The following is a 14,288-nucleotide window of genomic DNA, read 5'->3' as shown; positions in this document are numbered from 1 at the left end:
GATCATTCCAAAGTTTATCTCAAGTTCTACTTTCTCATACTCTTTAACTTCCTCACTACATAATCCAGATTTTTCTTATCCTATGCTATAATTTCTTGGTCGTTCTCATTTAATAAGTATATATGCCCAATTCCGCTTGGAATTTTCATTCGCTTGCACTTCTTTTTCCAATGCTAGCTGTACATTTTTGTTTTTGGTCTTTGTCTTTTCTAGGAGTTGTTGAGTTGTGAAATTTGACATATTTTTGACCTTCCTGCGAATCCTTCATATCCTATTAACCCTTTAATTTGTTCTCCAATTCTGTTTCAAAGCTAATTCTCACATAATTTGCGATCTCCTTCGAGAAGCACATCATGTATCCTTGTTGCCATTTTCCGCTATGTTTTCTTTGTTGATTACTTTTCAAAAAAGGTTTCGTAAAATTTTTGCGGGTCAGGACGATACGACTCCATTTGATTTGGCTGCTTTCCCATTTTTAAGTGATTTTGCTTATTTACGGACCTCAATTTATACCTGTTCTCCAGTCGCTTTCCATCCAAAACATCACCGAGTCTCCACCGTATTGTACAGTCGGGATTACACATTCTCCTTTTGACCTGTGCATAAGCACCCTTTTCTTAGACACGAAAACCTCAAACTTTGACTCATCTTTCCATGAAACTCTCTCCCACTCTTCATGCGTCCAATTTTTATGTTCTTAAGTCCACTACAACCTCTTAATTGTATTTTGACGTCTTTAAAGTGATTTCTTCACTGCGACTATTCCAAAAAGGCCAGTTTTCTCTTTACTGCAGAAGTACTCAAAGGCAGAATCCTAAATTCATTGATCTGTGCTGCTATCTCTGGGCCCGTGAGTGTTCGATCACGTTAACTTCTCAATCCACTACGTTTATCTTCAGCAGTTGTGGTTTGTCGAGGAAACCTGAATTTGTGAGAACAAAAACAATTCATATACAAACTTCACAAAAAGATGTCTCGGTCCAAAAAGTATTAAAGCACATCCTTATGTCTCGAAAGGGTTAACTGGGACTGTACTAGAATTATAAACACTGAAAAAATCATTCATAGTTGGAAAATAATAAACAAATCAGCCGGTAGTTGCAAATTTAAATTTGTCGCACTCACCGACAAATAATAAAGATACTCTCGCTCAAAGTAAAATAATAAAAGACACTTTTTAAGATAAAGTTTCGCCCTTTGATTGACAATATGGAATAGAAATTTGTTACAGAATTATGAGGTGGGCAAAAACTTTTGACCGGTAGTCATGAATTCTTTCACTTTTATTTGTTTTAATGTGTTAACTACTTTTCAAAATTCTGTACATATTGCTATTGTGTTTCAATATCTATTTTGCCATGGGTTATTTTTTTCTTTTGTAGTCAATGAAATGAAATTCTATGAACAAATAAAACTTTTTTTCTAATGTTAGCTCACTCTTTAGGTCGGTTGTTATGAAAAACCAGCCGTGTTACACCACTGGGTCAATTTGCTCTCCGTTGATCTATTTTCACGACTAAAAACCCAAGTAATGATCACATTCCAAAAATATTTCTGTTTATTCTCATTTGAGCGTAAAATACTGGCCTTGTATGAAAAATTCGTGAGATATTTATACACATGGAATTCGTAATTTGTTTGTATACAACCGTTATTTCAACGGAACTACTATTTACAAACATTCAATTACTTCTTCCTACACGTATATCGATTTCCTAGAAATTCACTACATACATAAAAAAAATTAAATTCCATATTTACTATATGTCATCCTAACGTGCCTGGTTTATATTTAAGTTACGATGCTTACGAAATCTGGTTTCTAACATTTTATGAACATATAATAAACAATTGCCTCACAAGAATGTACATACGTGTATACACCGTGTTTAAATTTCGTTTTTATCTGAAAATGGAAAGTGGATTTTAGTATTGTTAGTGAAATACGAGAGATATACGAATAATAATATATACCCTACCAGTGAAAAGTTTTTGCCCACTCAATAATCTAATCATTAAATTTCAACATTACAATATGTTGTATGCATTAGTCAAGAAAGTAGTTGTTTTCTCCTTTGAAGAACGGCAGAATACATTTTCGAAATATTGAATTTCGAAATTATTCTACCTGACAAATGATTCGCAGCTGGAAGTGATGATGGCGCCAGTTGGAGTTCGCTGGGGAATGTTCAACTACATGACCCAAATGGCGACGCTCTTTGACCTTGTCTTCAGTTCGGATCTCAATCCCAAACGAGTGCTGTTAAACTCTCTGATGGGAGGTAACAACGTCGAAACTCTTCAGTAGCTCTAACCTCTTCTTTCAATTGAGACCCTAACTGAAGACAACGTCCAAGAGCATCGCCTCTCCTTGCAATTGCGAGCCATTGGAGATGTTAATATCGACAAAAAGTCGATTGACTTAAAGCTGTTAAGAGGGGCTGTAATTCAATATTCGTCCATGCATTAGCCAGGAAAGTAGTTGTCTTCTCCGTTGAAGAACGGCAAAATTCATTTTCAAAATTATTTCAGAGGTGAATAGAAGAAATATTTTATTTTGATAGATTTCTACCTGACCAGTGATTCGCAGCTGAAAGTGATAATGGCGCCAGTTAGAGTACGCTGGGGAATGTTTAACTATATGAACCAAATAGCGACGCTCTTTGACCTTGTCTTCAGTTCGGATCTCAATTTCAAACGAGGGCTGTTAAACTCTCTGATGAGACGTAATAACGTCGAAACAAGTCAGGAGTTCAGCCACCTACTATGGCATCGAAAATCCGCTATGCTATTTCCACAGAATAACAACTAAGTTTGCATTTTTTCTTAGGGTGTGTTCTGTGGGTTTACTAACAGTAATAGTTACAAATAGTCCAATTCGGTTATTTTGTGAGAAATTTTCAAATAAATAAATTTATTTCTACAATATCTGGGAAAATATGACTTCTTACGTAAAATTACATTTGTAAACCAAACTGCATGAGCACCGCAATTGGTCTGGTTAAAATGCATATGGCGAGCGATAAGTACTATTATTGAAATCATTAATTTCACTAATTATACTCAAAAGATTGACCTATTTAACAAAATAAAATGACTATTAAAAAGTCAGTCAACTGCAAACCACAACGACAATCATAACTGATATTTCTGTTCTGTGAGTTCAAATATTGTTATTTTAGCTATATAATAATTAACTTCAATAAAATGTTGTATTGAATAATATGTTGCACATAAAGATATCAAAGAATTACGTCATAGACACATAAAAACCGTTTGTTTATATTCAACATATCAACATTCATTGCGTAACAACCTACATGGTGATAATTAGCATTAGTTTGAATGAAATTATAAATTACGCCTTCTATATAACAAACAGTGTTGCCACTACTGAATGTAAGAGCAACCAAAAAGTGAACGTCTCGTTGTGAAAATGTAGCATAAAAATATGTCGAAAGCTGTTAAATTTTGTATTAAAAGTATTATAGTAAAATTATCAGCAGGTCGGGATTTTGAATTTGATTTATTGGAAACACAAGTTTATAGCAACATAAATGTGGTTGAATTTCGTTGGATCTCCTTCTTTGAATGCACCCGTGGTTGTAGACTTGTTGACGTAAACCCCATAAAAAGAAATCCAATGGGGTTAAAGCACAGGAACCCCATTTTTGTCACCGAAATGATAGAGGACACGACCTAGAAATTCTTCATGCAGTAATTGAAGTGTTTGATGGACACATATGTGCCACATTAATATAATCCTATTTCGTCGAAGAAACTGTGTTATCATATCGCGATATCGAACACCAGTAACAGTCACTGCTTGACCAAGTATGGTTCAATTATGTCCTCGACCAAACAGTGACACTTTGTGTCTTTAAAAGCTGCAATTTTCGCGATTAACAAACCCATGAAGGCGAAAATGTGCTTCTTCGTTTGGGATGATTTTATTCGAAAAATCAGAATTCATTTCTTGATGATCAATAATCCATTCAACAAACTCGCTGTGCATGGTCGTTAGACTTCAGTAAGTAGACACAGATATTTAGTGAGTATACGCTGTACGAAGATGGTTCCAGAAGTCCCAGTTCGATATCGTTTTTATAATAAGAATCGTCAAGCCGACATCACCCTGTTCATTGTTAGAAAATCTTTGACCACGGGGCCATTTTTTCAAATCGGGTAATAGAAAATAACCCAAGGGCGAATCTGGCGAATTGGGTGGATAATGATGTAGCAATTCAAACTTAAATTCATTAATTTTGGCCATTGCAATAACGGATGTGTGAGTTGGTGCATTGTCTTGGTGAAACAACACTTTCTTCTTAGCCAAACGCGATTTCTTGATTTCATTTTTCCTTTTTTTTCCTTTTCCAAGAGAATCAATGAAAACTATCCCACAACTCTTCCAAAAAACCGACCCCATGACCTTGTCTGCGGATGGAACGGTCTTTGCCTTCTTTGGAGCCGGCTCTTCTTTTTGAATCCATTATTTTGATGGTTTTTTTTTTGTTTCGGGTGTGAAGTGATGGACCCACGTTTCATCCATGGTTATGGAACGGCTTTATTTCTGGGAAATAATGCCAAACATTCGTTGGAAATATCTTCACGACTCTGGTTTTGTTCCAATATTTTTAAAACTAATGTAAAAAAAAATAGGGAAAAGCAAGGAAGTCAGTAACGTCCTTTAAACGATTGAACACTGATAGACAGTATCAGGAGCTTCCCAGATTCGTAAGACAAACAGGAACCATACGGGAATTTCTAGTGATTTACCAGTAATTTATAATGACTCTCAATTTAAGCATATAAAAATGAAATTATCGCCAACAAAATTTAGTTACAATTTTGGTATGCTTGAGTAAAAAATTCCTTCGAGCCGGATTTGAACCAGCGACCTATGGATGTCTACTTCAACGTTTCCACTACAGTCCACCGCTCTACCAACTGAGCTATCGAAGGTATATATAACTTTACACCGAAACGCTTTATATACAAAACAGTTATTTTAGAATACAAAATCACACTTTCACCTACTTACACTAATGAATCAAATATATATATATATCACTAATGAATCAAATATATATATATATATATATATATATATATATATTAAAAAATTCGTAGATTATATTTATTTTTCCAATAAAAAAGCTGGTAATTATCTAAAAATCATCCCCCACTTCCTATCGACTTGTGGTTGTGGGGGGTAATAAAGAAAAGTGTACTGAACACAAAAAAATTATTCCAACCGTCGGTCATCCCTTGTTAAAAAAATAGAGTAGGTTAAAGAATAAAAATTTGACATTTTCCGAATTACTTGTGTTAACAAATTATAAATTTTATTTGAAAATATATAAACAAAAAATATAGCTAAATAGTGAAAATAATATGTAAAATATATATGAAATTAATTCAGTGGAATTATGAAAAATTATAATTGTTAATTGCGCAACCATAAGAAATTATTATTTTATCATAGAAAAATACATATGGAAATATTGAAAATTCAATAACTATTTATTTATGGTAAAATGGGGTAAAAAAGGATCAAGGGGTGTGGCGGGGGGACTTTAAAGAGCACGGAAAGGTGTTGTATAAATAGTGTTCTTGAGTAGAACATAACCTAACCTAAAAACAACGACCGACGGATAATTCTACCTTCCACATATTGTAATTACCTCCCCCCACACCCCCCCCCAAGTCGATAGGGAGTGAGGAATTCTTTACATTTTTGTAATAATTATATGGGGCAATAAAGCAACAAATTGATTGTATTTTAATTCTTCTTATTTTATACACTTGTCAGTACTATTATAACACATTTCTTCGTAAATAGTTTTTTCTTTAAAAGCATGCGAGGTGTAGTTAACGAGGTAACGAAACGAAATCCTAGAGAATCAAATTTGTTTCAATGCACAGCCGTCATTGATATTTTCAAAAAGTTACGGCCATTTTCAGTACTCTCAGATGAATTTTTAAAATATCTGCTTCGTTTCAGGAATGTCTGGAGTCACTCTGGCGAGTGGTGGCCATGCAACCACCTTGGGTGCCGGTAGCCCGGGGGCGTTAGAATTGACAGACGCCTCTGGAGGCCGTGCTCTTAAACTCCAAACGGATACTCCGCATTTGGTTAGCATAGGAGGAGATCGTTTAAGTACATCAGTCACGTTACATCCCATTCCACAAGGTTGGTATTTTCTTATTTTACTGTTAATGTTTAAGATTTAGTCTAGATACCAATAACTAGGATATATTATGTTACTGCTTAGAAATTCCTATGTTGTGTACTTTGTTTTTTTTTCTACTATATTTGGGATGGGGACTATCTTTAGCTTGTCACTTGATCGTTATTTTACGACCTCAATTTATGGAATTAATTTCTCAAAAATAAATAACCAATATAGCTCTTTTTCAATTTTTCTAAAATCCGTGGATACGTCCACGTCTACAAGCACTTAAAATAAAACTACTGGTCCGATATGGTAGATATTTCGACAATACCCATTCTTCGAGAATATACTTACTAAACGATAGTAATCGGACGGTAAGTACTTATCGGATTGCTCCCGTATATCGCCAATGGGGTCGTGTTTATTCACCATAGACCGCAACCAATTGAAATCACTGAGTGTTGTAGTTTATTGTGAATGTTATTACAATATTTCAAGAGGATATATATGAACCCAAAAGTGTATTAAACTCACGACCGATGGTAGCGTCAAAATTGACTGCTTTCGGCACGTGTGCACTAGTCGACTTTATGCCGGATGCACATAATTTATTTTTCCTGAAAAAAGAAAACAAGCGAAATTTATTTTAAAAAAGTTATCGGTAAAAGAATTATCTTTAAATATAAAGAAAATAGTATATAGTTGTATAGAGAGTGAGCAATTGAAAATTGAAATTTGGCAGGACTCATTACGTTTTGAGAAAATACTGATTTAATATTGAATAAACTATTTAGTGTAACCATCTAATTTTACTCATTTCCTGTACCAGATATACGTTGTAAAAATAAACTTTATGATGTTGTGTGTTGGTTACCCTATCAAGAACGGCCGAAGAGGTTTGACCACAGACAGGTCACCCCCCCGACTCGACATTTCATAAACAAATGCAGTGTTATACATCGGGGACAGCTGTAAAGAAGGCGAAGGACCATTCGGATTTGATCTTTTCTTGCCGAACAAGGCTGGAAAAGGTCCAGACCAAGAAAACAAAAGTGTCTACATTTTGATAAGTATTCCGGTTTAGTTGTCATTTAGTACTGTGGAATTAAACACGGCTGAAAAAATACGTGCAGCAAAACGGTATTGTATCTTGGACATATGTGGTGAACTATCAGAAACACTTGCATAAGAAATGAAGAAAAATGAAAATTAGCGTTGTTGTATACGAAAATGGATGAGTCGAAGAGATGTATATATCGCCTTTCTCAGTATTCTACAAACTAATGTTGTCGCTTCACTCCAACGAGACAACCAACCAACTAACCAAATCAAATGGAAATAATCCCCTCACTCTGTACTAATGATCTAGACTACGAGAAGTGTCAGTCTAAAGTGTGACGTCAAAAAAGTAAACCAGAGTAACGCAATAAATTAAAAGATGTCCACCGAAATTGTGAAAATCGAAAAATATAGTATCGAACCATCAAGTACCTGTATTTAAAAGGGTTAAAATGTAAGCAGATTTACGAAGATATGCTTAATACCCTTGGTGATTAATGCCCTTCGTATGCGACCGTGAAAAATTGAACTGCAAGCTTCAAAAGAGGTAAATTTTCCATTGAAGATAATGACCGATCGGGAAGGCCAGTTTCTGTGTCAGTCCCTGACTGACACATCGATTGACTGAAATATCGATGCAGTTCATGACATGATTTTATCAGACCGTCGAATTGGGCTAAAACGGATATATGAAGCACTGACTATTTCATACGACCGCGTTCATCATAAAGTTCACGTCAATTTGGACATAAGAAAAATTGCTGCAAAATGGATCCCCAAATATTTGAATGTTGACCAAAAGCGTGCAACGGTAGAAGCATCGCGTTCGATCTGTGCTCGATTTGAAAACGATGTAGACTTCTTAAATCGAATTTTTACTATGGATAAGGTACATTTCTTCGATCCAGAAACAAAGCAACAATCGATGGATTAGCGACACTTTGGTTCTCCAAGTTCTAAGAAGTTTCGTGTCCAAAAAACTGGTGGAAAAATTCTTGCTTTAGTTTTTTGGGATTTCCATGGAGTAATCATGATTGATTTTTTGCATAAGGGTAGAACAATAACTGGAGATTACTATTGGACTTTGCTGACCACTCTAGGGAAAAAAATTAACGAGAAAAGACACGGAAAGCTATCCAAAGGTGTTTTGTTTTTGCGGAGCAACGCCCCTGCACACAAATCTCATGTTGCCATGCGAAAAATTCGTGATTTAGGGTTTGAATTACTAAAACACTCCCCTTATTCACCAGATTTGGCTCCGTGCGACTATCATCTCTTTCCTTAACTGAAAAGGTCGTAAATTTCCTTCCAACGAGGAGGTAATAAAAGCTGTGCAGGTCTGGTTTGCAGAGCAAGAAGAAACATTTTTTTTAAAAGGTCTAAAGACGTTGCAGGTTCGCTGTAATAAATGTATCCAATTAAGAGGAGAATTTGTTGAGTAATAAAATATTTTGACATTGAAATTTTGTTTGGCTCTATAGTAAGCTAATAATTTTTCAATATATCCTCGTATTTATTGCTTCTGAGACTTCAATCACAATATGCCTCCGTTGGTACGTTTTGTGACGGTAACTAGTCGCTCCCACTATCAAGCGGACCAGTCAAGACGCGATTTTTTTGTAAAAAATCTCTCGAGTTTATGAAAGTTGAGTAGAAAAATTTTTTGTCCTATTTTAAATGATTAATAAGTAATATAGATTTCCTTTTCTAAGAAATATAATGTCGATATCGATATAACCCCCTTTCCGATTCGTTAAATGACTTACAAGCCCGATACTAAGCATGTTCCTCTTCAGAAGCTGGACCTGGTTCTGGCTCCTCATAATTATCTGTTTCATCATATTTCTTTGAAGGCTTAGGAACCGATAAGCTAAAAACGTACAAAAAAATTCTTACACCTGCTCAAACCAGAAAATAACCTATTTTTTCGGTGAAGATAATTTTCGTATAGATCAGTGTTGTGAGAGGATTTGAAAATAACATTTGGACTTTATTATATACCAAAAATTTGAACAATAAGAAAAATTCCATCTCATTATTTTTTACAATACCAAAAAGCACAAGCTGGCAGCGTATAAAACTCAAGGGTGCAAGATGAGCTTAAAAATTCACTTCTTACATTCCCATAATGAAGATTTTCCTGAAAAATTTAAAAAAGAAGATTTCACCAAGATATACATGAAATCGAGAGAGAGACGGCAAGGAAGATGGTATGTCAGTATGTTAGCGGACTACTGTTGGATGCTTAAGCGAGAAACCAAAGAAGAAAACCAAAAACAAGTTCGTAGAAACATCAAGGAAAGGAAGGAAAAGTTTCTCGATAAAAAATATCTCATGCAGCTGAAAAAAATCTATTTTTGCAGACCTGTGTAACCCATTGAACTGTATATGTATGTTTTCTTAAATATCTTTTTTAAATTATGTAAACATTCATAACATAACAATTTTCATACGTTCCCTCGTAACAAGTCTGTATCGTGAACCAATTAAGAACCCTTTTATCTTGAGGCTACGAGATAAAGATGAGCACCACGTCAGTCAGTCAGTAGTAATGATAATTAAACAAAACGTCGACGAAGTTCTAGAATAGATCGTAAACTGATGTACAGGTACCTGTGTGTTCCGGACTAGGGCTTAGTTAATCAGCCGACTTTTCGACGCCTTGAAAAAAAAACGGATAAGATTTTTGAATTAGTTGGAAAACACCCAGCGGTATCTTGACGTCGGGGACGCCGGAAACGGTTGTTTTTCTTTTTGTTGTGACCTAGAAAAACAGTAGCGGCGGAAATTGTTTTGTTGTTTCTAAAGTGCTTTTGTGATTAAGGAATAGTGAAAATTTGGATCGGTACGTGCTCGTTTAAAAGGTATTTAAATCTAATTAGAATTTTATCATATTTCAATCTGTCAAGAAAATATCTAATTGTTGATTTAATTTAATACAGGATGTCCCGCTTGAGGACCGATACAGAGTAGATAACGTATAGAGGAGCTGAAATATACAGGACACTTTGTATAACAATATTATCGTATCTCAAGAAGTACCCCTTAAATTTGTGGTTCTTTATGTATTTTCAAAATTCAACAGATTTAACTTTTCACTTGCTTACTAATATTGGTTTATAACCTATGTCGCATATGATTTTGATTTAAGAGGCCTGGCCGGCTAATTCCTACACAAAAATAAAATCTGCTTCTATTGCTTTTAAGAAAAGAATATGTTGGAGTGTGAAAATTTCGTTATCTTTTGCATCATTTCCTCCTACCACGTTTTCTACATCCTCTTTACTCTTTGCATTGTCTTTTTTTTGTTTTGTAACCTTTTAAGTTTATATAATCGAACAATAGGTGGCGTTAATGTGTTGTGGCACCACTGTATTTGTCAATATTGACGTTTGTTATTGCGAAATCTGAGGCAATTTAGAAATTGACTTATTAAATTGTTGATAGTGAACGTTTAAAATGGAAATCACTCGTGAAGGTACAGATTTTGGTAATGAAGTACCATTAGAGAAAACTGTTAACGTTTGGTTAGTAGAATTTCGTTAAGGTAAGTGTGAGTGTTGAGAAGGGCGGCCAAAATCGGCTGTCATTCCGAGAAACGTCGATGCTGCGTCCAACATAATTAAAGATCGGTTTGTGACACCAAAAAATAATCAACATCCTAAAATCAACCGAAATCGACGCACAAGATCTAAAGATCTTAACCGGACTTTACTGGCACCAAACAGCAACAGTTAAAATCGAAGGGTTCGCATCAGAAGAGATAGCAATAAGAAGAGTCGTTCGACAAGGACGTGTATTGTCTCCCCTACTGTTTAACCTCTGTTTACTACTGTTTAACATTATAAACAATCTTCCTTACGCAGATGATACCGCAGATGATCAATCTCTCGTGGACATTATTGTGGAATATAGCGAGCAATTCGGCCTTTATATGAATAAGTCCACGACCAAACTATTGGTATTCTCAAAAATATAAAGAAACGCCACCCTAAGACTCCATTGAGAGATCATTGAACAAGTGTTATCTCCAAGATACCTGGACACGCTCGTCAACCAGCAATGCAACCCAGAACTCGAAATCAGAGCCAGAATTGAGCAAGCGCGGAAAATTCTGAACTTCTGGCAAACCGCAACCTCAGCCTGGAACTTCGGACCAGAATGCTTCGCTGTTACATCTTTCCTGTTCTTTTGTACGGATGCGAAAGTTGGACCATGGATGCGGCCACAGAGAAGGAAATTGATGCGTTCGAAATGTACGCCTACAGGCGAATGCTGCGGATTTCTTGGACGGAACATAAGACAAACATAGAGGTCCAACAGCAAATGGGTAACTTCTCACGACAATCAAGGAGAGAAAGTTGCAGTACCTATGCTATAATGAGAGGCAACCCATATGAGAATTTACAGACTTTCAAAACAATGTTTTCTACGATACCCGCTTCAGAGTGATACCAGAATTGGTTTTGTCAAAAAAAAAATACCTCGTATCTAAAACCCATTTCGTACTCTACAGGTTTTCACTCTCAACCAACTCTTACTAGAAAAGCGACTTCAGAATCATACGTTATACAGGGTGTCTCAAAAATATCCAACAATTTCAAGAGTGATTGTTACGCAAACAGGGCGCGGGGTAGGGGTCGTTCCTTAAAGTTTTCGATTACTTATTCGAGTTTGATGGTTGTATCGGTTACATTATCGACTGCACAACATTGCGGAAGCTCCAAGCAATACAACAATTTTAGCTTGGATCCAGACATTAAATACTACTGGTAACACTATTGGCGAAATTCATCATGGCCGTCCAAGGACAACAAAAACACCTGGCCTCGACAGCCTCGACTCAGCATTCAAAAGCGAAAATTCAGATTGTGCAAGTTCTACATAAAAATGATTATGTTGTAAGATCGAATTTAGTAAATGCAATGTTAGAGAGATTTAACAATTTTAACATGTTCTTCAGCGATGAGGAACATTCTCATTTGGATGGATACGTAAATCGCCAAAATTGTCGTTTTTGGGGAGAGAAGAATCCAGAGACCTTACACAAACGCCCGATGCATAGCACAAAAAACACCCTGTGGGTCGCTATGTCGGCGAAGTGCATTATTGGGCCTTACTTGTATGAAGATAACAGAGGACATGCATTGACTGTAACTTCTGCACGCTATGTCGACATGATACGCAATTTTTTCGGGCCTCAACTACAACAATGTGAGCATTATAACTTGTTAACATGGTTTCAACAGGATGGAGCCACATTGTACACCACTAACAACTCTTCAGCTACATTGCACGAGTTGTTACTAGAAAAGGTGATTTCACGACAAGGTGATATTGAATGGCTTCCTCGCAGTCCTGACTTGATCCCACCTGGTTTTTTCTTGTGGGGTTATCTTAAGAGCGTGGTCTACGAGGATAATCCACGAAATTTGATAGATTTAAAAAACAATATCAAAGAAAAGATCAGGAGTATTACGCGACCACTTTTTCAAAAAGTTTTTGAAAATATACTGTTTGAAAAGTGCTGTCATTTAAACAATGTCGGATTTTGTTTCTTATCTTTTAATTCATACCAATAAATAAATATAAAAATAAGTATAATGTATTTATTCTCCAACTAAACTAGTTGGGTCGTTACGAGACACCCTGTACTTTAGCTAATGGTAACTGTTGAAATTTCCCTTAACCTATCAACGCAAAAGTGTTCACTTACAAATTAAAATATTTCGAGGCTTAACATCGGGTAATATAAATCAAAAAAGTGACGCCACACGTATATAATTATTAGAAACATCTTTTACTTTGAAGTAATTCCATGTTTTTGGCTTCGACACGTGATACACATCGATTGCACTGAGTTAAATAAGAAGGTACGGTGAAGAAGAAGTTATTTTGTTTGTTTTGTATTTAAAAATACTTTCGGGGAGGCGGATGTGTCTGTACGTAATGTCTTGTTGTCATCGACATGTGTTTTTTATTCGGCTAGTCACTTTGTTTGCTGCATCATTGTTGGCATTAATTTGAATACTACAGTTCCACAATGTGTATACACATAATGCGAAAAAATGAAAAATACAGTTTGAATTATAATTTAATGCTATGGGTTTTAGATGAAAGCTTATAACTGGTATAGGTGCTAAGATATTTATTTTTTTTATAATAGGAATGCCAAATATACAGCAAAAAGATATGAGGCGATTCTATGAGACCTCTGGTGGTATTCTCTTCTAAAAAATGTTCTAAAGAATTGTACATAGGGTAATTGTATTTCCAAATTAGAAAAAAATAGAGCAAAACTCAAAGACTAACCATTTTTGTAGGTTAAATATTAATACATCTAAGTTGATACTACTTCCATAGTTTTTTTTATTGACTTATAAAAAATCTTCGAAGTTACAATTGGACAAATCTCTAGTAGTCACCCTTTAAAAATCATATATAGCCCCGAATATTTCAGTGCTCAACCAGAAAAAACTAACGGGCGAATAGTTTTACAATAAATTGTCTGACACACTGAGGGTTATCCATAAATTACGTCATTGTCACAGCTAGTCACATTTGTGGAACTCCCCCCTCCCTAGTGTGATGTTATATATTTTGCAAATTATATTTGACTGAAAACAGCGGTTTCTAAATCAATTTTATCTCTATTTGAATTATTTGTTAATGAAATTAACATCAAATCAGACATTTAACAAAACAAAAAAAGATTCACAATATTAATTGAAGAAATTAACAAAACAAAAACAAATTATATTAATTAAATATATGAACTTAATAATCTTGAGTCCATGGAACATTAGCTGTGTGAACATTGTTTTCATCCAACCATACAGCATCATCGTCACGATATTTAGGACCACTCCCACCCCCTTGTCACACTCTGTCGACCCCCTACCACCCCCTTAACGAGTGACGTAATTTATGGATGGCCTCCTGTAAATTTTCTTTTTCTTTATTCTGCAGTTTAACTAATAATAAGTGATTTTTTAAGAGGTATTGGATTTAAAAAAATTTCAAAAAATTGATAATATCTTTATTGGAATC

At 35.2% G+C, this 14,288-nt stretch overlaps 1 protein-coding gene and 1 non-coding gene across 4 annotated transcripts in view; one reads left to right on the top strand and one right to left on the bottom strand.

The window, feature by feature from the left end:
- The window catches only part of LOC130445032 (pleckstrin homology-like domain family B member 1), a 138,943-nt gene that overhangs the window by 38,275 nt on the left and 86,380 nt on the right, over positions 1–14,288 (top strand). For 2 of the 3 annotated variants that reach the window (XM_056780503.1, XM_056780504.1), the window contains exon 2: positions 6,008–6,196. In XM_056780503.1, the coding sequence (XP_056636481.1) occupies positions 6,010–6,196 (187 nt within the window). In that variant the 5' untranslated portion in view covers positions 6,008–6,009. Of the gene's footprint in view, positions 1–6,007; positions 6,197–9,863; positions 10,103–14,288 lie in introns of those variants that run through there. The other variant, XM_056780507.1, reaches the window with a different exon arrangement.
- On the bottom strand, positions 4,874–4,965 carry Trnay-gua (transfer RNA tyrosine (anticodon GUA)). Its single transcript is given in 2 exon segments — positions 4,874–4,909; positions 4,929–4,965. It is a non-coding gene; the product is annotated as a tRNA-Tyr (tRNA).

This window comes from Diorhabda sublineata, chromosome 6 (assembly GCF_026230105.1).
Source record: "Diorhabda sublineata isolate icDioSubl1.1 chromosome 6, icDioSubl1.1, whole genome shotgun sequence".
Lineage (NCBI taxonomy): Eukaryota > Metazoa > Arthropoda > Insecta > Coleoptera > Chrysomelidae > Diorhabda > Diorhabda sublineata.
This window is presented reverse-complemented; position numbering and strand designations above follow the sequence as displayed.